This window comes from Rhinatrema bivittatum, chromosome 1 (assembly GCF_901001135.1).
Source record: "Rhinatrema bivittatum chromosome 1, aRhiBiv1.1, whole genome shotgun sequence".
Lineage (NCBI taxonomy): Eukaryota > Metazoa > Chordata > Amphibia > Gymnophiona > Rhinatrematidae > Rhinatrema > Rhinatrema bivittatum.
In genome coordinates, this window is record NC_042615.1 from 527,447,958 (window position 1) to 527,473,410 (window position 25,453).

Consider the following 25,453-nt stretch of genomic DNA (forward strand, 5'->3'; position numbering starts at 1 on the left):
CCATCCCTAACTAAATCCCCCCCCTACCTTTGCCCAAGGCAGGCGTAACTTGTGCGCGCCAGCCAACTGCCAGCGCGCTATGCCCTGGCACAGGCCACTGTGCCGGAGCACTTGACCCCACCCCTGGACCACTGCCACGCCCCGGCCATGTCCCCGGATCGCCCCAGAACTGCTGCCATGCCCCCGACCACGCCCCTGGACCGCCCCTTTTTCAAAGCCCCGGGACACACGCGCATCCTGGGACTTGCGCGCACCACGAGCCTATGCAAAATAGGCTCGGCGCACGCAGGGGTAGGTTTTCAGGGGTTACACGCGTAACCCTTTGAAAATCTACCCCTATGTGTACAAAGGTGAATTTTACAAAGTATGTGCATAAATTACAATCCTGTTCCCAATTCCAGCTCTGGGAATCCCTCCAGTCAGAGTCCTGATAAAATAAAGTTTATTTAGATTTATATTCTGCTTTTCATACTTTTTTTTTCAGTGCTTCAAAGTGGATTACATTCAGGTACTTGTGCGTGAACACAAAAAAGGTGTTTCACGTCACCATACATTGAACAGGCAAAGTTTTATAAAAGGCCACCTCTGTACATAAAACACCGTTATACGTGCAGACGTACCTTTGAAAATGACTCCTTTAATTGTATTTTGCTTGTGCATAAGATTTCCTTTTCAGGGATACCACATATGCGTCAGGGTGTGTATCTGCTTACATACAGTACTTTACGGTCAGCATTGTTTTTTTCACTTTACGCATGGCCAAGGATTGTCAGACCTCTCACTTGTTTCTAATGAGGCTGTGTTGGTAAAAGAAAGGCTGAGGCATCTTTTGGTTCATGCTTTGTTTGATTACATCCAGTATGCCGCTAGTGAGATTGTTTGTTCCATTAGATGAATCTCTTCCCTTTGCGGGTTAGTTCACCTGACTGTGTCCTTTACACGGCACTGCTATATTCTGTATAATTGTGGTGGTGCAATTGCTTGGCTAATGCTAACCATTAACAAACTGCTGTACATGGCTTGGTTTCCAAATTCCGTTTTGCAATTGATGTCATAGGAAAGTGATAAGAAAATATGATAGAGTTTATATTTATTTCTTGCAGAGCCAATGAAAAGAAATCTTACAATATGAGCAGTCATATTTCATTCACTCTTATTTCCATCGTATATAGTGTTTCTTTGTTTATATATAATATTTGTATAGTGGGCAATTTAAAACCATGTTTTCCTTGACAGGCAAATAATCCTGTTCCGAGAAAATGCCCACTTATCCACTAAACCCAAGAATTAGTGTGATTTGTTGTTGCTGAGAATGTGATGAACCAGCAAAAATTAAGGTAAAAAATGTAGCAAAAGGGTTCATATTCCAAGCAGATTGCCCCAAAACGTTCCCCTTTATTTCCTTACTATTATAATTTTTTTATTCATAAAAAATTAAATTACTATCAGTATTATGTGAGGCACAAACCTAACAGAGTTGGAAAAGAACTGATACGCCCCCATCTCCTCTGCCGGTGCCATCTGTGGCTTTTGTGAAATGAGCCAGATACCATCGTTTCTCTCTGCTGCTGTATATATTATAAATGACCCTGATCTACAGGCAGAGGGTATCCCTCCCCCTAAACAAGCTGTGGCGTTCACTGAATGCATGAGCAATATGAACAAGAGCCCCTACCCAAGTAAAGCTAAACCTTTGGCTCACTGTATAAACTTTCATAACATTTTAAAACTCAGTCCCACTATTGCACTCCCAAATATAAAATCATGCACCCAGCTATCATCCCCAGACAAACCAATGGCATCACTATGAGGGTGGAGGGTAATCAAGGGATGGCAAGTGCCCCCTCCCCCCCCCCCCTCCTTTGCCATCCTATCCAACCAGCAAACGTCAAAAGAAAGATGAAGCAGTAGTGGCATCAGCATTAGCCCATATGAGTTTAAGGAGGCGGAGTCATCCACCCTAGAGGGCCAGATGAAGAAGGAAGCAGTGGTATCTCAGAATCGGCCTGCATGGGATAAAAGTAGGGGGCGTGGCTAGGTCTGAGCACAGAAAGCTCATTCCCTGACTTTACCTCCCGTTACTCCAGGTCACTACTTTCCCCTACCTGCTGCTGTAGGAGGGCCATGGAAGGGAGAGGTGCTGAAGCCATGACAGGAGGAGCTGCTGGGACCTGGCTAGAGGAGCTAGGCTGGGACATGAAGGGGAAGGCAGGCAGGAGCAATAAGCAGATACGAAGCTACTTGGAGAGTAGGGCAGAGAGGAGTAGAGAAAGCAAGGATTCAGGGACTGAGGATTTGGAGGAGAGTGGGAACTCTGGAGAGCAGGAACTCAGAGAATTTGGGGGTGAATGTGGGGAAGCCAGGAGGTGAATATGGGACTAGAACATGGACTTGAGGATGTGGGGTGAGAACAGAGGAAGAAAAGAAGATAGAGCAGCTTATATACTAGAACATGGGGGAAAGCCAATAGTCTCTCAGCAGCACATGGTTCAAAGTATACTGTCAAAACAGGGAAGTTAAAATATCCTGATAGAGAGGCTGTGATAAAGGTTGAAATAGATCAGAAGGATTTAAATAGAGAGCACACAAATATAAATGACTCAAAACTGCCTGTAGCATCTGCTAATAAAGAGGATGAGAATACAAATAGAAAACATATTTTAAAATGTCTACAAATGCCAGAAGTCAGAAAAATAAGATTGTAGAGTTAGAACATATGGCATTAAATGATATAGCCAGGGAGAATAATTTTAAAACATATGCACACATACATGAATATGGGCATGCTCAAATACAGTCCCATATTTTAGAACCTGCATGTATATTATGCATGCAAGTTATAAAATATGCATAAATATACCCAGGAATATGAGAGTGCATGTAAAAAAAAACTGCACAAATACATTACCGGTATTTTACTTATCTGAACAAGTTACAGGTTATCTGGATAAATAGCGGCACTTATCCGAATACGTTCCAATTTATCTGGTTAATTTAGACAGCTGGAAAAGTCTAAAAAGTACCACTTATCTGGCTAGCTGACTTACCCCTAGATTCATCAAAAAGTGTTAATAATGCATTGATAATGCCTGCATTAAGAAAAAAGGGTGTATTTATGGAAAATGTACAATTACTGCACCATATGGTAACTTACTGCTTTGCATTGGTAGTATCGCATGGTGTGGTAAACTTAGCATGCCCTGTGATAATCTCTATTTTCACTTATTGCCAGGGGTTGGGGGGAGAGAGAGAGAGTGTGTGTGCCTATCCACAAGGCCTTCATAGTAGTTAAGTATTTATATCGCTATAGGAGGGCCATCTAATAGGTCGAGATGAGGTGGTGGTGGTTTAGGGGCCAGTTTCACATGTAGAGTGAGATGTACAAATAGCACAGTACACCTTGGTGAAGATTTGACATCATTTGGAGTGAGGAAAGTCTCAAAAAGATAAAATTTCTACTATGTTCTCTCACCCTAGCTTGATGGACTCCATAACAGGGTACAGAAACAGAAAGAGCCAGTCGTGATTTCCACTCACGCAAACTTTCTTCCAAAAAGGAAACCCCAAAGAAATCCCTTATTCTTAGAACGCCACTCATAGTTGTTTGTATAGTAACAATAATGTATCCATGAAATTGTTATGCCTGCATCATCAAGCCTGACAACGTGCCTACCTGGTATTCAAAAGGAGGCCGTCCGGTCTTTTAATCATTTGCAGTCAAGTTCTTTTTTTATAAACAGTCACGGTGATATGTAGTATTTCATCACATTTATCACAAATTGCGTTATAGCCATTTCGGGCATATCCACAGCCTAACGCCAGGAAAATAGATGTAGTTATTTCCAGCATTAAAACCGTGCAATAGCATGCATTATGCTATCACACAGTGCGATATTGCCCCTCATTTAACTAAATCCCACCCAAACTCCTCCCTGATCTCACCCCCCCAAAATTTGCATTCATGCCGTGCATTACAATTCTTTTTCCATGCGTTGTGGCGTTAATGCACGTGTTAACGCCATAACACATTTTGATAAATGACCCAATCAGTAGGATAAGTAGCCATTTTTAGACTTATCTGGCTAATAGGAAGATTTATCAAGCTGCAATAGCCCTAGAACGCAAGTTAAACAACATATATTTTGGCAATATCACGTGATATTTGTGAAATCATGCAATTTTTTGGCCAGAAACCTGCTTTGCATGGCATTTGCATGCATGAATTTTACAAATCTAAGCAAAGCAACTCATGCATACCTAATTCTTTGTAAATAAAATAGCATGGCTGACTTTGAAATTTGCCATCTGTTTTATCTACATCTTTTTGAAAATTGTTAATCTATTGCAGGAGCACTGAGATACTAACGCGGGTCCTGATACCCCTACCACAGGAGTAGGTTTAAAGGATCCTGTGGTCCAGTACAGCACCCCCTAGAATAACTCCAAGAATCACTGGGGGGCTTATTAGACCCCCCCCCTCCTCAACTCAGAGTCACCAATTGAGGTGACCCCGCCAAAAATAAATAAATAAATAAAATGATTAATTTGCCACACAATGATGGCCCCCTCCCAGGCCCAAATAGTTAACCCCCTCTTGTCCTCTCCTTTTCCATTAGAAAATTAGGATGGTAAGGCCACCTCAACCTCCCCATCCCTCCCCATCCCTCCATATACAAAAAATTACAGTGGCCTAGTGGTCCCCCCCAGATCTCCCCACACCCCATTACCTCAAAAAAGACAAATCAGCAAAGGAAAAGGACCTGGGGCACCCCTAGCCCCGGGCCTGATCGGTGCCATTTTCCAAAATGGCACCAACCTGACCTTGCTGCTGTCACATGAAGGGGCAAGGTACGGGGACTTGGACCAAAACCAAATGGCCACTGCAGCTACTTAGCTGGATAAATCATAATTCATCCGGATACATAGCACACAACTGCTTACTTGCGTATTTTTGCAGGTAACTTTAAAAATATAGGCATGTAAATTTTACCTGCGTAATTTACATGCATTTATCCGCCCCCTCCCCTCATGTAATTTGGGAGATTTTCTAACATGAACGTGGCAATGAAATTGCCATTTTTACTAATAAGCCTACCAATTGCCCAGACCATCTGCTATCATCAAGACCTTCCTGGCTCTTCAGTCTCAATTCTCCCCCATTTCATCCAGACCCGACCCCCCCCCCCCCACCCCACCAAGTCAGTATTTTATTTTTAAGACATTTGCCATCACTTATATTCCAGATGCAGAGCAAGTATAAATACATGCACATAAGCTGCCAAATTTACATATATGTAAATTGCTTATGAATTAGCAACTTACTAGCATAAATGTCAGCCCTCCCTCAGAGCACCCCTGCACTGCCCCTTTTTTATACTTGCAAATTTACATGTGGATCCTTAATTACATGAGTATTTTGAGGTTTATAAAATAGCATATATGCGAATATGTGCTATTTTACATGTGTATCTGCTCATTTTTACATGCGCAACTTTTGAGAGAGAGCTGGTGGAAGGAGGATAACTAATGGGATACTGTGATTCTAGGTATAAATTATATTTTATTATTTGCTACTAGGTATAAATTATATTTTATTATTTAGATTGAGATCTTTGAGTATCTCTTTCACTGTACTTTCTTACGGGACGATACAGTACAGTGCGCTCCGACGGAGCACACTGCTAACCCGTCATTGGACGCGCGTTTTCCCTTACCCCTTATTCAGTAAGGGGCCGAAAACGCACTTCCAATCCCCCAAACCTAATAGCGCCCGCAACATGCAAATGCATGTTGATGGCCCTATTAGGTATTCCCGCACGATTCAGAAAACAAAATGTGCAGCCAAGCCGCACATTTTGCTTTCTTCGGGCACCGGGAAAGTGCACAGAAAAGCAGTAAAAACTGCTTTTCTGTGCACCCTCCGACTTAATATCATGGCGATACTAAGTCAGAGGTCCAGAAACTTTCCAAAAGTAAAAAAAAAAAAAATTTGAAGTAGGCCCGCGACTGTCAGGTCGAAAACCGGGCGCTCAATTTTGCCGGCGTCCAGTTTCCGAACCCGTGGCTGTCAGCAGGCTCGAGAACCGACGCCTGCAAAATTGAGCGTCGGCTGTCAAACCTGCTGACAGCCGCCGCTCCGGTCCAAAAGGAGGCGCTAGTGCCCCTAGCGCCTCCTTTTACCTGGGTTTTACCGCCGGGCCTAATTAGCATACTGAATCGCGCGCACAGGAGAGAGGCCTGTGCGCACGCCGGGAGAGTGGGCGTTCGCCCCTCTCCCGCAGACTTTACTGAATCGGCCCATTACTTTCCATGTTTTTGCAGCACTGTTTCAAAGGAATTCTTTGGGGAACACTATGTCTTCTCGCTTTCCATTAAATATGTCATGCTGGCTGGGGTCAGGGAACAACCCCTCAGGAGCAGTGCCGGATCGTAGGGCTGGGATAGGGTTTGTTTTCTTTCTAGCCAGCTCCCTCCCCCTTGGGTTCTGGGGGCTGTAGAGCTTGGCTTAGGAGGCTGAACATCATGGTAATGCAGGCTGGATGAGGCTGAACAGGCACTGGCCAGAACTGGACACCAGTGTAGGGCAGGCTGGGCTGGAGCTGGTACAGGGCAGGTGGAGCTGGTACAGGTGCTAGGCAGGCTGCACTGGAGCAGGTACAGGTCAGGCTGGGCTAGACTGAATACTGACTGGGCAGAGCCAAGGACAAGGGCAGGACTAGGGAGACACTGATAGCAGACACAGGTTAGAAGCTGAGGACAGGATACTGGAGCAGGGACAGGGGCCAGATACGTACACCGACTGGGGCAGGATACTGAATACAGGCAGGGCTGGATACAAAAAGGGCTGGACCGGGGACAAGGGCAAGGCTAGGAAAACTAACAAGGAGTAAACTGGGCAGGGCAGCACAGGGACCAGACAAGGGCAGCACAGAACCAAGACAGAAAAGAACAGAACTGGACAAGGACAAGACAGAACAAAGAACACAAGGCACAAAGGCCACAAGGTAGGAGACCCATAGACCCCTACGCGTGAAGTCCAGAGGCTACTAGGTGAGGCAGGAGGTGCAAAGGCCACAAGGCAAGGAGAGGCCTGTGTAGGCCACAAGGCAAGGAACAAGATACCAAGGTAAGAGTGATCAGGTCAGAGAGCCGAGGCGACTCAATGAAGAGGCACAGAGGTTCTGACAAGGCAGGGTTAAATGGGGCTGGAGCTTGGGTGAATATTGAGGAGGTACTTAGCAAGGTTGGCAGGTGAGACTTACTAAGGACCCCATGGTGAAGGGAAGACTGCACAGCAGGCTGAACCATGGCACAGAGAAACTGTGAAACAGGCAAAACTGTGACAAAATACTGTGGCTCCTCAAAGTTCTGTTCTGTCCACTATTTTATTTAATATTTTTTTTCGTCCCATTTGTCAAGTTTTGGCTAATTTGGGAGTTTGTTTAGATTGTATGCAGATGATGTTCAGTTTTATTTACTTTTTGAGACCATGGGGCAGATTTTAAAAGCACGCAGGGGGGTTACGCGCGCCGAGCCTATTTTGCATAAGCCCAGCGACGCACGCAAGCCCCGGGATGTGCGTATGTCCCCCGGGCTTGAAAAAAGGGGCAGGGCTTGGGCGGTCTGGGGCGGGGTGGGGCGTGGCCAGAGGCCTTTGTGGGGCCACTTGGCCGGTGCGCGCAACTACGCCTGCCCAGAGGCAGGTGCAACTTGTAAAACAAAGGTGAGGGGGGGGGTGGTTTAGGTAGGGCTAGGGGCAGGTTAGGTAGGGGAAGGGAGGGGAAGGTGGGAATGGGTAAAGCCATCAGGGCTCCCCTAGGGTTCGGCGCGTGCAGGCGTACAAGTGTGCATCCCCTTGCACGTGCCAACCCCGCGCATATTATAAAATGGGGCGTACATTTGTGTGCGCCGGGTTGCGCGTACCTCTTAAAATTCAGTCCTATAGTTTTTGTTGCTCTGGTGAGAGTCTCCCTGTGAAGGAATGGCCTTATTACCCCTCCTTAACCTGTGCCTGATCCACCTTAAATCCTATAGAGAGAGAGGGAGAGTTCTGTGGGCAGGACCCTGCTGGGGCAGGATAAGAGACTGAGCCTAATTAGTTTAAGGAGGAACCCGTGCTTTCAGGAGCAGGAGTTCCTGTCCCTCTCTGGTGAACTTATTGTGAGTTCACTGCCCTGAAGTAAGGCAGTCTACTATTATATGTAAACTGGAAATATTAAATAAAGATGAAAGTATATGAAGAAAAGCTGGAGTCAGTGAATGTCTGTGTCTCCAGCCTGGGAAGATTTAATTGGTGACAGTTCGAGGATTTTTTTTCTCTACACAAGGCACAGAGAAAACCCAAGTCTCCAAGGGGAGGAACAAGAAAAGAAAAGGTTTTGTTGTGTGGTGTGCCTACCAAAGAAACAGTTTGGAGGCAAAGCAGTGCTGTAGTGTGCACCAGAGACTTTAAAAAAAGTGTGGCTCAAGAAGGCGCAACAAAGGAGTAAAATGGGACAAAAGGGTTTTTTTTTCTTCAATACAGAGAGCTGAGCCTTGAGACATAAAGGGAAGTTGAATAACTTTGAAAAGTTTGTTTGCAAGTGGGAGAGAAGCTCCGCTTGCCCAAGAAAGTTATGGAATCAAAGTGAGTTAGTTAAAAGTGAAATGAGTTAGTTGCCAGGTGAAGCAGACTTTTCTTTCTTTCTTTCCCCTTTTCCTGTGAAAATAAAATGGGAACAGTATTGCACAGAGATTGTGTTTGAACAGGAAGTGTCTGCCCAGAAGCAAGCATGATTGAGCAAACATTGCTAGTGCTTTGTCCAAGCCTCTTTGAAGGTCAGAGGCAAGTGTAAAACTGTGCTAGGATAAGCCAGATTGTCTGGACATCTACTTTGAAAGATTGCATAGCAACAGCACTGCTCTTAAGTGCCAATATGACAAGAGTACAGTCAGAATTTGGTGCAATGCAGAGGATTATAAAAGCAGCAATGATGCTGAAGATGGAAAAAAAGCCTGTGGGTTGTGTGACAGGAAAACCTGGTGTGGAATCAGGGAGCACACTACTGGAACAGGTGGCAGAAGAGAAGTCTGACGTACAAAAAGAAAATGAGAGTCAGCTGATGGTACCGGGTGAAGTGTGACTGAGACAAAAGAGAGAACATGATGGAGCTTTACAGTCAGGCCTGAGGATGGAGGCATCACAGACTGCTCAGAAAGGGGCAGTACAGAGTGGCCGCTTGCAAGCAGCATGGACTGGCCTGAGGAAGGTGCTACAGACTACCAGAGAGAAGAGCTGGCGAAAGCCCAGAATGGTGTGCCGCAGAGGAGCCAGAGGGAGGTGCTGCATAGAGTCCAGAAAGCTGCATGACAGAGAGTCTAGAGAAAGGCACTGTAGCATGCCCAAACACAAGCACTGCAGAATGGCCAGAGGGAGGTGCTGTAATTGAAGACAGCTCAGAGGAGTCAGGAGACATCATGGCAACATTTGAAAGAGGGTGCAAGCCTGGTGGAGGGCAAGTTGTGCAACAATTGGGACTAAAGCCATCACTGGAGCACCCAAAGAAAGTCCAGAGCGCTCAACTGGAGAAGAATTGGAACCCAGAGCCAGATAAGGACTCAACTGAAGGACTAGGGGGGAAAGGGTACAGTGAGTGATGGCAATGGTGGTAGGATTTGGAATATCCCTAGCGAGAAGGGGGCAGCATGACCCTATAGTCCCACTCAAGAGTTTACCTGGCAGGAAGCCAGGAAGAGTTTATTGGGGAGTGAAGCTCCTTCCCTGGATGGGCTCCTGGGTGAGTGAGGATGCTTGCCCCCACAGGTACAAGCTGAGGGGAAGGGTACGTGAAGGAACGGCCTTACTACCCCTCCTTAACCTGGGCGGAACCAGGCTAAATGCCTGGTCAACCTTAAATCCTATAAAGACAGAGAGCTCTGTGGACTGGACTCTGCTAGAGCAGGATAAGAGACTGAGCCTGGCTAGGTTCAGGAGGTCCCTGCATCTCCAGGAGCAGGAGCTCCTGTCCCTCTCTGGTGAAGGTATTGTGAGTGCACTGTCCTGAGGTAAGGCAATCTATTATTGTGCGTAAGCTGGAAGTGTTAAATAAAGCTGAAAGTACATGAAGAAAGGCTGGAGTGGGTGAATGTCTGTGTCTCCAGCCTAGGAAGATTTACTCAGTATCCCGCTCCCATTGCCTTAATGTTTTCTTTCTTTATTTATTTAAAAGATTTTTCTTTACCGCATATACACACAAAAAGTGGAACTAAGCGGTTTACAAGAAATAAAACATACATAATCAATAAAAACAAAAAAACACAGAGGAGGATCACAAGACATGGTGGAGGAGGAGGAGGACGTGTTCCTGCGGAGCTCTGTGTCCCTTCCTTCCAAAAAAACATACTTTTTTTTGTGTTTTAACCTTTTTTTGGCTCGCTGCTCAGGATGGAGACGGGCTCCTTCTCATTGCCGCCCTTCATTTTTGGTTTTGCAAACTGGAGCGGCAGACATAAATGGCAGCAAAACCGCAACGGCGTGGCCATAGATAAATTTCGGCACACAGACCACAAATGGTGACGAGTGTCAGCGCTCCTCTGTGGCCAAGTTAGAGCAGCAATTAACTGATTTAAAATCTGAAACGGAGAAGCATTGGAAAAAAAACTTGATGACCTGGAAAACAGGTCTCGCAGGGGCAACTTGTGATTTAGTGGATTTCCAGAAAATATCCGTGAGGTAGACCTTACCGAATCTTTAGAATCCTGGCTACCACGCGCCCTGGATCTCCCCACCAAGCATGGAGTGTTACGGGTGAAGTGCGCCCCTCGTCTTGGCCAAAAGGAGCCTACCAGGAACAGGCCACATCCGGTCATCGCGAAATTCCTTAATTGAGCTCATGAAATGGACATTTTACTCACCTATAGAAAGAAGCGCACTCTGGAATATGAAGGCACCCCAATACTGGTATTCCAGGGCTACTCGGCCCTAGTCGTGATGCAACAGAAGGCTTTCACTCTGATTTGTGCAAAATTGATTCAGCATAAAATAGCCTTCACGCTGCAATTTCCAGCATAGCTTTGAGTCACTTGTCAAAATGAAACCCGTGTACATGACTCGGTGGATGCAGCACAACAACTCATGGGTGCCCTGGATGCGCAGTCGGGAGAATGACTGTGATTGATAGAGATGTGAATCGGAACCAGAATCGGTTCGGATTTCAGTTCCGATTCACATCTCTATAGATGTGAATCGGAACCAGAATCGGTTCGGATTTCAGTTCCGATTCACATTTCTAGTGACTGAAATCATAGCACTTCTTTTTCCTTTTCCGAGCTTTGAAGTTTTATATAGGAATATCTGCGGAGAGCAGTGAGGATTTCTCGTAATTTTATGCATCATTAGAGGTGTTTCCCTGGAACAAGATACACTATGAGATCCAAACTCATTTGCCATAATTCACTGTTGCTATAGGTGGCAAACTATTCCTTGGCTGAGGTCCTAGATAATCAGTGTGATCCAGCTATAGCAGTGACTTTGGATTTGGTATCATTACTTATTCATTAGTCCTGTGGCCCAGGACCCTTGTTCAGGGCCTTGCCTATGAGACTAAGTTTTATTACAGGAGGTCCTAGCAGTGACGTACTTTCCCTCAGGCACCAGACTGTTCATCGACTTGTACGTTTCAAGGGACAATGCTTGTCTGTTCAATGACATTCCTTTTGCAGAACCTTAAAAACACTTGGACAAGATAGATCCTGGGACTCTGACTTGTTCTTTTGACCAGTGTTGGGGCCTTCATACCCTGGCTAAAGTTGCAGTTCCCCTTTTTTTTTTTCTTTCTCCCCCTCATTCCTCTTTTTATTTGTTTTTATTTTATTTATTTTATTTATAGATTCTAATTATTATATTCTATATATATTCTATATTCTAAATATTAATAATATATTCTATATTCTAAATATTAATAATATTAATATATTATTATATTCTAAAATTATAGATTTTAATTACTGGAGGGATGGAAGACCCCATGCAGGAGAAAGATAATGGTCTCTATGTTTAGAGGCAAGAGGAGCAGGGAAAATAGAGGGAAGTGGGAAGGGGGCTAATGGGTCTAAGGGAATTGAGGGGTAAGACTGGTGGATTACTGATTTTTGATACCAAACTTGCGAAAAAGACGCACATATGTTATCAATTTGGGAAAGGTTTTGGGCCTAGGCTGGGAGGTCCTAACCATACTATCTGGTTTGAATCTTTTACGTCTTTTCTATTTAGATCACGATGATAGTATGTCACGGACTTCCTTGCGATTATGGTCATGGAATGTCTCGGGTATAGGCTCAGTTGTTTCAATCCCTGCAGAGACAGCATGTTCATGTAGCCTTACTTCGAGAAACAAAATTGGATAAAGATGAACATCAGAAACTTTGGCGAATGTGGGTCGGCCAAGTATACAGTGGGCCCTTGGGTTACGAACGGCTCGGGTTACGACAAAATTTTGAGTTACGAACACAATTTTCGGTTTCGAGTTACGATCAGATTTCGGGTTACGACGTGTGTGCAGTTTTTTTTTTCCGGATTGGTTGTAATTGGCCCGTTGTTGCTGCCTATTGCATTTTTTTGGTCTTGGAAGGCTGGATTTAAATAGAGATTGGATGGCTAGTGTTGCACGTGGGCAGACCAGGCACGGAAATGCAAACAATAGCATCGGGGACAGCATCAGGGGCAGCATTGGTGAACAGCAGCGGGGGCAGCATCGGTGAACAGCACTCAGCTGGCAAGGTACAGAACAGTTTCTGGAGGCCATAGATGTTCTTATAAACATTGGTAGGAAGGGGGAAAAGAGTGTCTGGGGTTGGTGTTGTTTTTGGTTATACTGTACACCTTTCTAGATTTCTTTTTTCTTTTATTTCTTCTCCCTGCAGAACACCAAAGAAGTGTTAAAATGGCCCTAAAGATAAAGAAATCAATAACTATTGAAAAGAAGAAGGAAACTGTGCAGAAATTTGAGAGTGGCGTTCGAGTGACCGATCTCGCTCTCATATACAGCATGCTTCCCCAGGTACCGATATAGTGATGCGGGATTTCATGCCTTTTAAACTCAGAAGTGGGAAGTTTGTTTGGCCACTAATGAGCAGCAAAGGTCCCAGCCTCTCCTCTTTTGGGAAATGGCAAAAGCCATATTATGCAGGGAAGTCATAGCCTATGTAGCACTCCGAAATAAACTTCTATTACGCCAAATTCATTATTTGGAAACTCGGCTTAAGGAAGGTAAGCAACGTTTTGATCAAGCCTCTAACAAAACTACCAAATCTTTAGTCAAGTAAATACAGTGTGAATTGAACTCGATCTTGCATGCATGGGCGCAAAAAACTGCAATGTATTTCAAAGCTAAATATTACCACTATGGTAATAAATCAGGGAGATTATTAGCAAAAATGACTAAAGTTTGGGGTGAGAAATGGCACATCTCGGCAATGCGAACCCAACTGGTTCGTTGGTGAATTCCAACAAAAAGATGTGTGACATCTTTCATGCATATTATAAGAGCTTTTATACCATGGATACATGCGACTACAGTTTCGTTGCTGAGAATCTAGCACACTCAAACTTGCCTCAATTATCTGAACCCCAGTCAGCAGCTTTGAATCAACCAATCACAGCCCAAGAAATTTTTGACAAGATAAAAACAGCTACATTGCTCAAAGCACCGGGACCTGACGGATACCTGGCAGAATTCTACAAGATACTCGCACACCAAATTTCACTCCCTTTAAGTGCCATGTATGAAGATCTGGTTGTGCACAAATACTCCCCTCTCTTTGCCAGTGTAGCCCATATCACAGTGATACCCAAGGCGATAAGGACCCGATCTGACCAGAATCCTATCATCCTATTTCTCTCCTTAATTTTGACATTAAATTGTTAGCTAAGATCATGGCTGATCGGTTGTCCATCATATTGCCATCACTAATCTTGGAAGATCAGGTGGGCTTTGTTAAAGAGCAAACTTCGTCTATGAATGTTCGCAAGATTTTATCCTCTCTAGAAGCCTGTCATTGGCAAGACATACCTTCTATGCTAATCAGTTTTGATGCTGAAAAAGCATTTGACCATGTTAGTTGGCCCTTTATGTTTGCCACACTGGATGCCTTGAGTATCACTGGGTATTTTCATCATGTACTCGTAACACTATTATAAGCTGAAAGCATCCATACTAATTAATGGGTCTCTATCCGTACCGTTCCAGCTGCATCAGGGAACTCGACAGGGATGCCCCCTGTCCCCATTGATCTTTATATTAACCCTGGAATCATTGTTAAATAATATCAGGGACAATGACAATATCCGGGGCAACCCTCTGCGCCTGGGTGAGCCAACCCCATATAAGTTGGTAGCTTTTGCTGATGATTTGCTCATCCATATCAGTAATCCGCAAACTTCCTGGGAGACTCTAATACAGGAATTTGCCCATTATCAACAAGTGGTGGGGCTGAAAATTAACTTGGGAAAGTCAGTAGCACTGCTATACATGGATACCGGATGACTTCCCAATTCCTCGAGTCACAGACGCTATAAAATACTTAGGAGTCTTAATCCCCTGAATTTCGGCCCTGATACAACCTTTAAATTATAGGAACATATGGAAAAAGAAGAGCACTCACCTACAGCTTTGGCGAGATCTGCCACTTTCACTGGCGGAGCAGGTAGCTCTTTTTCAAATGATGATACTTCCCCACTGGCTATATGCTATGTAATTGTTACCAATCTATTGGACTAAAAGGGAGTTAAAGGGAATAGATGCCCAAGTGTGACAATTCTTTTGGAAGGGTAAAAAGTCTTGAATAGCTCTGGCTAAGCTCTGTTACTCCAAAAAGACCGGGGGCTGGGGCTTGGCAAACATGCAGGTTTATAATGTAGCGTGTCAATTGCATCATGAAATGGATTGGATAATGGGACTAGTTTTTATACAGCCTGGCAAATGAGCAACTTTCTGTTAAATTGCTACATCTTTCCTACATTTTGCATAGAACACAAACTATACTCCCTTTTCACCTTTGCAATAATGTGCTGATACGGCCAACTCTGTTGGCCTGGTGTTGGTTTTGTCAGAGACTGAAATTTCCTCGAAGACATACCCATTTTTTGCCTCTTTTAGGAACAGGGACTTTTTACCTGGTATGCAAAATAAAGTATTTAAACACTGGCAGGAAGCCAGCCTACGAACCATAGTCTACATTGTGATGATTACAAGAACATTCGCTCTTTTTAAGCTCTTTGGGAACAATATGATCTCTCCCCATAACAGTTTTTTGCCTACTTACAAGTCTATCACTATGTGCAATCCCTTAGACTACCAGACCCGCATAATCACACCTGGGATCTTCTCTCCGACTTTTTAGATATAGATGACCAACCCGCTATAAGGTGTCTTTTTGGTATAAGTTGCTCATTAAAGATCAAACCCCTCTTAGTAGACAGTTGGAACAAAGATTTAGGACTTCAACTAACTTCTGCCTATTATAAGGGTTGTTTTAGGTGTGTACGGTCCTTGTTGGTGCCTATCCCTCTCCAGGAGTTACAATTTAGATTTTTACATCAGTCATATATAGCTTCTACACAGGCTAGCAAATTAAGGAAGTCAGGTACAGGCCAATGTCTCAAATGTGTTAGGACATCAATTTTGGACATGCCCAGTAGTTCGGATGTTTTGGAGATGGGTTCACCAATACCTAACTCATATGAGTCATGCATCTTTCGCAATTACGGTGAACTTGTTCCTGTGGGATGACACCAGGGATATTACCTTTTCCAATAAATACATGAAATGGTGGTGTAGATTAATGCTACTACTTGCAAAGAAATGTAGTTTGCAAAAATTGATTTCTCCAGACCTGCCCATGCTTACACAATTTCATAATTTGGTACATCAAACTTGTGTGCTTGATAAATATGTAGACAAAATTGAGTGGTTCAAGAAAAAGAAAGATTTTGTTAAGCACTGGGAGGTTGAAGTCACTAAGAATAAGGGAAGGGGAATATGAGTCAAGGAAGAAGCAAAGCCAGGAATCAAAATCAGTGAAAATGGAGGAGGAGATTTATCAGGGTTTGATAAATGGCAGCTACCTGGAGAGATAGTGGGGTGAATAGGCAGATGGATTGGCCTCAAAGGAAGAAAAAGAGTGGGAATGAGGTGGAAGAAGGCTAATAACTGCCTAGGCTAATAACTGCCTAGGATAAACCTATGTTTTTGTATCTTACAGTTTTTGTTGATTTATATATTTATCTCTCTCTAATTGTTTCTTAGTTTAAACTCTGTACTGTCTTCCATTGCCCAGGTTTTATGCTCCCTGTTTAATGTAACTTTACTTTCTACCTTGATGTTAATTGGTTTCCCCTCAGTTACAATGTAAACCGGTACGATAAGACCTAGTCTTGAGCATCGGTATAGGAAAAGAAATTAAATAAATAAATAAGAAAGGGTTGAAACTTAGAGGAGGGGGAGACCAGCCCAACACCAACACCATGGCTTACTGTGTGAGGTGTATGGGAAAAAAATAGACTTCTTGACAGAGAGCAGCAACTAAAGCAGAGTCCTCAGGAGAAGCCAAGTCTTAATCAAAGCAAGGAGATGCAGAGTATGAGGGGAAAAAGAGGTCATGAATATAGGCAAGCTTATCGGAAATAATGTAGGTATTCCACAGAAAGCATAAGATAAGAAGAGAAGAAGGAGTCGGGATAAGAGAAATAATGATAAGACTGGAGGGGTAATGGTTTGGCATGCAGAGATATGGTGAAAGTTGCCTTGAAGGGCCAGAATTGGGATTGATATTAGGGGTGTGCAGGGGAAAAAAAATTGTTTTTGTTTTTTTGGTTCATTTTTAGGAGGTTTTCCCCACAAATTTCAGTTCATGGAATGTTTGATTCATTTCATTTGTGGGGGAAAAAACCCCCAAACAAACATTAAAAAAAAATGGCCAAAAAAACAAAAATGGGGCCTCTCAAGGCCTCCCACCCACCCAGAAAAATGCCAGGGTCAGGATCCCACCTGGCACCCACTTACCCGGTCCGGTGGGGATATGCCAGCATAGGCCGAGGCCATGGTAGGTCGCCATGACTTTGGCTTAGACCTACACAAGGCAGATGCCTTGGCTGGAGCGTAGGCCCAGAACCAGAGGCTGGGTGCTGATACCCAGGCGCCAGCCTAAGCTGGAACCCGGACTCAGGCCTGATCCCACAGCCTGGCTCGAAGGTCGGGTCCCAATAGAGGGGCCTCAACCCAGAGCTGGAGGCTGGGTCCCGATGCCTGGGCCTTGGCCTAGGCTGGAGCCTGGGCCCAGACCAGACACTGCGGCCAACCCAACAGCTGGGTCCCGAAGCCTGGGCCTTGGTCAGAGCCCGAGCCCAGGCCCAACACCGCAGCCCATCCCAGAGGCCAAGTCCCGACACTGGGGCCTCATCCCAGACCTGGAGGCTGGGTCCCGACGCCTGGGCCTTGGTCTAGGCTGGAGCCTGGGCCCAGGCCTGACACAGCAGCCCATCCCAGAAGTCAAGCCCTGACACTGGGGCCTCTTCCCAGACGCAGGCCTGATGCCACAGCCCAGCCCAGAGGCCAAATCCCAATGCTGGGGCCTCAGCCCGAAAGCCAGATAACTTAAAATCCTAAATGGCTAGATTCAAACATAGCCTTTTAGATTTTTTTAAATTATTCGATTATCAGAGTCCATCTTCTCAGTCACACATGCAGAATGCAGACTGACCCTCACCAAATACTGAATAAGGGACCATAAACTAGAAATGGAAATACATGGACAAAAACTAAACTGGAAACCCGAAAAAGCTAGACTCTGAGAAGTGCAACCCTGGAGATATAGAAACAGAAATACATTTCCTCCTGTACTGAGCAAAATATAAAGCTATCAGGAGTTCTACAGGCCAGGTATCCATTTCTCCAAGTGGTAGTAAAAGTGGGCCTTGGAAGAGTGTTTCTTTCTCCCCAATGGGAGAATCCTGATCCTGAGGCAGTAGGTCCTAGGCATTCATCTCTATTTATCAGTTCACAACCCACAGTCTATTGGACAAACAGAGCACCTAAATCCAACCCAGAGCAGTATCTGCATTGCTTTTGAACTCACCAGCAAACAAACTGGTCGCAACTGCTTCCCATGGCGGAGTTTGTGTGCATAAACTCTGAAAGTTCATTCCACTAAGTGCCAGAGGAAGAGAAATGTACCTGCTCAGGGAAGGTGGCTGAGACTTAGGGACAAGGTTGGCCAGGCCTTACCGGGAACAAGGTTAAAGGAGTCCATGGGAGAAGAAACCCTGGGATTCCAAGGAGTGCTGAGAGATCAGTTCCTGTGGAAGCTCTGAGTCTGAGGACCCCAAGAAAAAGGGAAAAATGGTCAGTCAGATGGATGAATGCACTGGAGGGGTTTAAGGAAGAAGCAGCCTGCCCTGGGGAAAATCCCCAAGTTGCCAGCTGACTCTACAAATCATCCAGAGGCTATACTAAGAGAAAGACCTGAGAGAGGATAGAACAGAGCAGAAGATCCTTCTTACCCATGAGGTACTTGTGAGGTCTCAGGGAGGAAGGACGCCTTTCCAAAGAGCTTACCTATCTGGGAAGTGGGCGGAAAGACTGATCTTGTTTTCTGCGCTACTTTGGACTTTGAGGTTATAGTATTGGAGCATTGCCACTGGTATATCCAGATCTTGGGGCTTTTGTTTCCTGCTTACCTGTTTCAGTATAGAATTTATTTTTTAATAGTAGCATTTTGGAGTGGTGTGTGTGTTTTTAGTGTGCCTGTACTGGTCAGCAGAAGAGCCCCAGAGAGAGAACAAAGCTCTAAGGGTGTTGATAAGCAAGTCTTTCCCTCCTGTGCAGGAACCCTGGGAGATCAGGGGGCCTTGTGTGATCTGTGATCCTCTCCATGGCCCCTGTGCCCAAGAGCTGACCACACAATTGGGACCTTAGTAAAAAAAAAATAAATAAAAAAAAAAAAAAGGACTATGCCATTTTATGCCTATGGAAATGTCTTTGTTAAACAAGGCCCTTAGAATTCAAAGAAGGAAACATGGGCAAAAATTAAAAAATGAAACACTGCTAATTTCAATGGAGTTATAATGAAGGCATCAAACCCCCAAAAGGGGGTTCTATATCAAAACCAATTCAAAATACCTTAAGTAATTATAGATAATAAGATGCAGGATTATTCATGTCATGCAGAAGCATGACTTAGCAACACATGTTTAGAACGTGCCCAGTACTCAAATGTTTCAACAATTGATTTTGGAGTTGCCAGAATGGATAGCAAAGTGAACGTGTAATGTCAAAGGTCCTAGCAGAAATGCAGCCAAGTCTGTCTGGGAAAGGGGTCTGGGGTGCTGGGTGTGAACTAACTGGAGGATCTTGTATGCTCATCTGCCCATGATAGTAGAGTACTAATGAGGAAGATTTATTTATTTATTACTTAGATTTATTTCCTGCCATTTTGAATACAGAATTCATTCAAAGCGGATTACAGCATATTAGGAAATTTTCTCACTAGCAGGTCATTTGTAGCACCACATTTCACAGGTATAAACAAAATTAAGTAGCAGCAAAAATATAAATAACTTGATAAAATAAAATTTGTCTTGGATAAGCAAAGAGACCTTACAAACAGTCATGCTGTATGGCTGACAACTGAGATTTATTATTAGAAAATAACTTTCAAACAAATGCACGCGGTGGCATATATGCACGAGCCGATCTATGCAAGTATTTTATAACATGTGTGTATGATTTATGCATGTTTTATTTATTTTTTATTTTTATTTTATTTAAGTATTTTTATACACCGACAGTCATTGTGAACATCTCATCGGTTTACATAAAACAAAATGCAGCAAACAAGCTTTACAGTAAAACAAGGAACTAGAGTATCAAAGGACTAACAAAGTTGTGTTTCAAAGTGCCTAGGTAGCAAAATTATACTGGAGAGGAAGAACAAAGTCATAAATAACATTAGGTGCAAGGAACTGAAGAATCAAATTAAGGGCTAGCGAGGAAAAGGGTAATCAAATTACAGGCTAACAAGGCAATGTGTATAAAATGCATAGAAAGCAAAATTTTACAGAAAAGGGGCAGAGCTAAGTAATAAATAACATTATGAGCAGAGGTGTAGTTAGGCAGTGGCGATGGAGGAGGGGGAACTTATAATTGAAGGACGGGGACTTACAATTGAGGAAAAGGTGGAGGGGGTCAACAAGCAGAGTTGAGGAGAATCTAGGTGACCGAGTGGAAGGGGTGAGGGGTGAGAGGACGACTGACCGAGGGGGAGGGGGGGTATGGAATGGTATTTCACGTGTAAGCTTGTTTGAAAAGCCAGATCTTAAGGTTCTGTTTCAATTTCTTTCGGCATGATTCCTGGCGAAGTGTGGCGGGCATACTGTTCCATAGGTAGGACCTGCTATGGAAAGTGCACGGTCTTTAGTGGACGACAGTTTAGAAAGTTTCAGTGAAGGTGTGTGTATTGTTGCCGGATATTGGTTTCTGGTGGGTCTGGCGTGGGTGCGAAAATTAAGGAACTCTTTGAACCATTTCATATTTTGGTTGTGAAGTGATTTGTGGATGAGGGTGAGAGTCTTGTATAGGATCTGTGATTTGATTGGTAGCCAGTGAAGATGTTTGAGGACCAGAGTAATGTGGTCATTTCTGTGGGCATTGGTAAGGATATGGGCAGCAGCATTTTGGAGCATTTGGAGGGGTTGGATAGCATTTTTGGGAAGGCCTAGCACAGTGGCATTGCAGTAGTCCATTTTTGACAGTATGATGGTTTGGAGTATTGTACGAAAGTCATTGAGATGTAGAAGGGGTTTCAGTTTTTTTAATGTGTGAAGTTTGAAGAAACAGTCTTTTAAAGTGGCGTTGATGAACTTTTTTAGATTGAGATTATTGTCAAGGGTGACGCAGAGGCTACGAACATGTTGCGACAAGATGATGTCATTGGGAAGATTGATGGGTAGAGGGATTGAATTAGCATTGTGGGGTGATATGTGTATGAGCTCAGTTTTCGTGGTGTTGAGCACCAGGTAGTTGTTTGAGAGTAGGGTGCTGATAGCAGCAATGGCTGTTTTCCAGGTCTTAAAGGCTTCAAGTAATGTGTCATTAACTGGTATAAGGATCTGTACATCGTCCGCATATATAAAATGCGGAAGACGGAGTTCAGAAAGGAGATGGCAGAAGGGAAGGAGATATATATTGAAAAGGGTGGAAGACAAAGAAGAACCTTGGGGACGCTTTGTTGGTTTCGATTCACTGTTCCCAATATTTACTCTGTATTGTCTGTCGCTAAGGTATGATTGGAACCAGCGGAGTGTGATGCCTGAGATGCCAATTTCTTTAAGGCATTCTATTAGAATATTGTGGTTGACAGTGTTGAATGTGGAAGATATGTCTAGGAGGGCCAGGATGTACGATTGGCCTTTGTTCAGGCCTTTCATGATGTGGTCAGTAAGGCAAATGAGGAGGGTCGCTGTGCTGTGGTGTTTACGGAAACCATATTGTGAAGGGAAGAGTATATGATGTTCATCTAAGTAGTCTGTGAGTTGGTGATTAATAGTTTTTTCTAAGATTTTTGTTAAAAAGAGTAGGTTGGATATGGGACAAAAGTTGGCTGGATCAGCAGGGTCAAGGGTAGTTTTTTTTTTAGAATCGGTTTTACTATAGCTTGTTTAAGTTAGCTAGGGACGGTACCCAGAGTGATGGATCTATTGATGATGTTGGAAATAGGTTTCGAGATGATGTTAGGATGGTGAGTAGAGCTTTTGTGGGGTTGGTGTCAGATGGGTGCAAAGAGGGTTTAATTTTTTTAGCATAGAATCTATTTCTGATGATGAGATTGTCTCGAATGAACTAAGTACGGCAGTGGTGTTAATTTCATGGGTTATTGAGGTTCTTGATGTGGAGGAGAAGCGTGACATGATTTTATCTATTTTATTGTGGAAAAATAGTGCAAGTTCTTCACATTTGGCCTTGTTGTCTATGTCTGGGGAGGGGTTAAGGGTGTTTTTTTACGTATTCAAATAGGGCCTGAGGATTAAATTGGAGTTGATAAATTCTTTGGGCGTAAAAGTCCCTTTTAGTTTTGTCTATAACTTCTTGGTAAATGTGGAGGTAGGATCTAAACTTAGCCAAATGCGTAGGAGATGGATCCTTGCACCATCTCTTTTCTAGTTTTCTTAGTTCGTGCTTCATTGTTTTAAGCTCAGGCGTGTATCATGGTTTTTGTTTTGCTATTTGATGGGTTAATTTCTCGATGTTGTGTGGGGCAAAGTTTGTTGGCGACGATGTTGGTAAGATGATTCCATGAGGTAATGGCAGAGTCGGAGTCTGTCAAGTCTAGTTTGCTGAGTTAATTTGAGAGAGCGGTGATAAGATTGTCTCTTTTGCAAGGTCTTCTTAAGAGGATGGTTTTTTTGGTGCATGTAGGAGAGAGTGTATTTTTTATGGAGCAAGTGGTTTCGATATGGTTGGGACCAGGGGATGGGAATGCATGAAGGATGGTCTGGTTGGATGAGTGAGTTGGTGAATATTAGATCAAGAGTGTGGCCTGCCTTATGTGTGGGGTTAGTTATTATTTGTTTGAATCCTAGGGCATTGAGTGAGGCCAGAAGAGAATAGCAGGAGGATGATAAGGGTACTACATCAACGTGGAGATTGAAGTCTCCAAGGATTATTGCAGGCGCATGTATGTCTATGTTTTTGGTTATGTATTCAATAATGGGGGTTGGGTTATTGTCAAGGAGTCCTGGCGGGGCATAAGTAAGACAGATTTGGAGGTTGGGTGATTTGAATAAACTGATTTCCAGTCTGTGAGGTGGAGAGATAGGTTGTAGTGTTAATCTAAAGGTCTTTTTTGCAGCGAGAAGGAGACCACCTCCTCTTTTTTTAGGTCTAGGGATAGAAAAAATGTCATAGGAGTCGGTTGGTAGCTGGTTTATTAGGATGGAGTCAGAGTCCTTTAGCCAGGTTTCCGTGATAGCACATATGTCAGGGCTATTGTCAAGGAGAATGTCATTGAGTAAGACTGTTTTCTTGACAATAGACTGCGCATTAAGGAGGAGGATTGTGAAAGTGGTGAGCCCAATAAGTTGGGCGAGGGGGGTGATCATGATGGGAAGTAGTAATCTATGGTATTCATAGAGGTTTTTAGGTTGTGGGGCGCGAACAGTGGGAATGTAGTGTTTGAGAGTGGGAATAGGTGGGTGCGCATAATTGAAAGGGGGCACTAATTGGGCGTGAATGCTGAATAGGGGGGATATAGAAAGATCAGCATTGCAAGGGAGAGGGGGGAGAAAAGATACTTGAAGGAGGAGGTGTAGTGGGCAGAGATACTTAAAGAAGGGGACGGGCTGTATGAGGACCAATATTTTAGGTGACAAATGACCTTGGAGGATTAGGGGGGGCAAAGGGACTGGGTGAAGCGCCAGGGGGGCAGGCCCCTTAGTCGCGCTCCTTCAGACTACTGCAATGCCTGGCACGAGACACCGGAGGTCTGCCTACTAGCTTTGTAGGTCCGGGATGATGTCAGCATGGTGGGCGGTCCCAGGGGCGACATCAGGCAGCCAATCGCGTGCGATTGAGGTAGGCCACAGCCTTGGTCTCGATTTTGAGCTTGGACCCCAGAGAATCTCCCATGCCGATCACGTAGAGCAGGGACATCGGGTCTGGTCGGGCACGCTCCAGGATGGGTGCGGCACGGAAAGGGCGAAGCGGAGGCCTTCCTACCGGCTATGTAGGCCTTGCTGTGTCTGCAATGATGTCAGCATGGTAGGCAGTCCCAGGGGCAATGTCGGGCAGTCAATCATGTGCGATCGAGGTAGGCCGCAGCCTCGGCCTCGATTTCGGGCTCGGACTCTGGCGGGTCTCCCACACTGATCGTGTCGAGCCAGGATGTCGGGTCTGGTCGGGCACGCTCCAGGATGGGTGCGGCACGGAAAGGGCGAAGCGGAGGCCTTCCTACCGGCTATGTAGGCCTTGCTGCGTCTGCGATGATGTCAGCATGGTGGGCGGTCCCAGGGGTGACGTCGGGCAGCCATTCGCATGCGATCGAGGTAGGCCGCAGTCTCGGCCTTGATTTCGAGCTCGGACCCTGGCAGGTCTCCCACACCGATCGCGTCAAGCCGGAACGTCGGGTCTGGCCGGCACGCTATGGGACAGGTGTGGCACGGAAAAAATATAGATGTATCTCTAACTCGCTGCATGTATGGATATGTAGGCTTATGCACGAATACACACAATGCATTGAAACCACGTATACGTGCGATAGTAAAGTAAGACTTACTTGTATAAGTCCGAATTTACATGCACAAGTTGGCCAATTTAAAAAAAAAGTGCGCACAAATGAAATTAACCAGTTTAACCAATTAGTCCACCAGTTCGTCATTGAAACCCTCCTAATTCTTCAGCCTGATCTGCCCCCACTTCATCCAGACCTCCCAACCAATCACTGCTACATAATAAACACTTTTAAATATCACTTACGCCAGATAAATATCAGGTGTAAAAATATGCAAGTTGTCAAATGTACAATTGTGTCTTTTAAAATTGCAACTTATGTGCAAAAGTGTTGGTCCCACCCAGGAATGCCCCTAGACCACCCCTTTTTTACTCACGTGCGTGAAAATGAAAATATTTCCAACTTTTATAAAATGCAGAATATGTGAGTAGAGACTACTTACGCATATATACAGTTTTTGCATGCATAGCATTTTGAAAATTCACCTCTTAGCAGGTAGAAAGGAACAAACAATTTACATTAATAAGCACAAATGCAGAGGATATGGAATTGGGTATTCATACACATTTTCTAGATGTTGCACCATCCACTGTGATTGCAAACTTTTCATTTCTTAATCATTGAATCCCCCCAATACATGCAAATATATTTTCCTTAAGAAAAACCTTTAATGTTATATTAATATGTCTACAAAAAAGTTTAATTAAAAAAGAAATGCGTTCAAATAGGTAGCAAACCATAAAAGGAGAATACTGTGAATAAAGGTAAGACTGATGCAGGGCCCATGGCATAATGCTGGTTGATGGGTAGTAGGTGAGACAACAAGCAGGCAGTGACTTGGTCAACTGCACATTCTGTTACTGAAACATCTTATTTTAACTTGATGTCACAAGGAATAGACTTCAGAAGAGCATGCATATTTGTCTGGATGCAATAAAAGAAAAAGGGATGCAGTTAATATCTAGCAACCCAAGCACTTACCAGCGTGTGACCTAAAGTGGAGCAGCACACTATTGAATCCTAATGTAATTAAGACGGACTGCTTTCCTACGCGACAGTATTCTGTATCTCTATTAACCAAGCACTTAAACACACACAATCCATCACCTACGGAAGAAAAATAAAGACTTTGTTAAAAGATAGTTTTGTAAGTATGTTTAAAAGTTTATTCAAATTTCTAGAGATAGAAATGGGG

At 44.1% G+C, this 25,453-nt stretch overlaps 1 protein-coding gene across 5 annotated transcripts in view; it reads right to left on the reverse strand.

The window, feature by feature from the left end:
• LOC115097476 (histone-arginine methyltransferase CARM1-like) overlaps positions 1-25,453 on the reverse strand; it is a 296,952-nt gene that overhangs the window by 173,486 nt on the left and 98,013 nt on the right. For 4 of the 5 annotated variants that reach the window (XM_029613378.1, XM_029613361.1, XM_029613370.1 and 1 more), the window contains exon 2: positions 25,240-25,365. The exons of the other annotated variant lie outside the window; for it this stretch is intronic. In XM_029613378.1, coding sequence (XP_029469238.1) covers positions 25,240-25,365 — 126 coding nt within the window. The remainder of the gene's footprint in view (positions 1-25,239; positions 25,366-25,453) is intronic. 5 annotated transcript variants of the gene reach the window in all.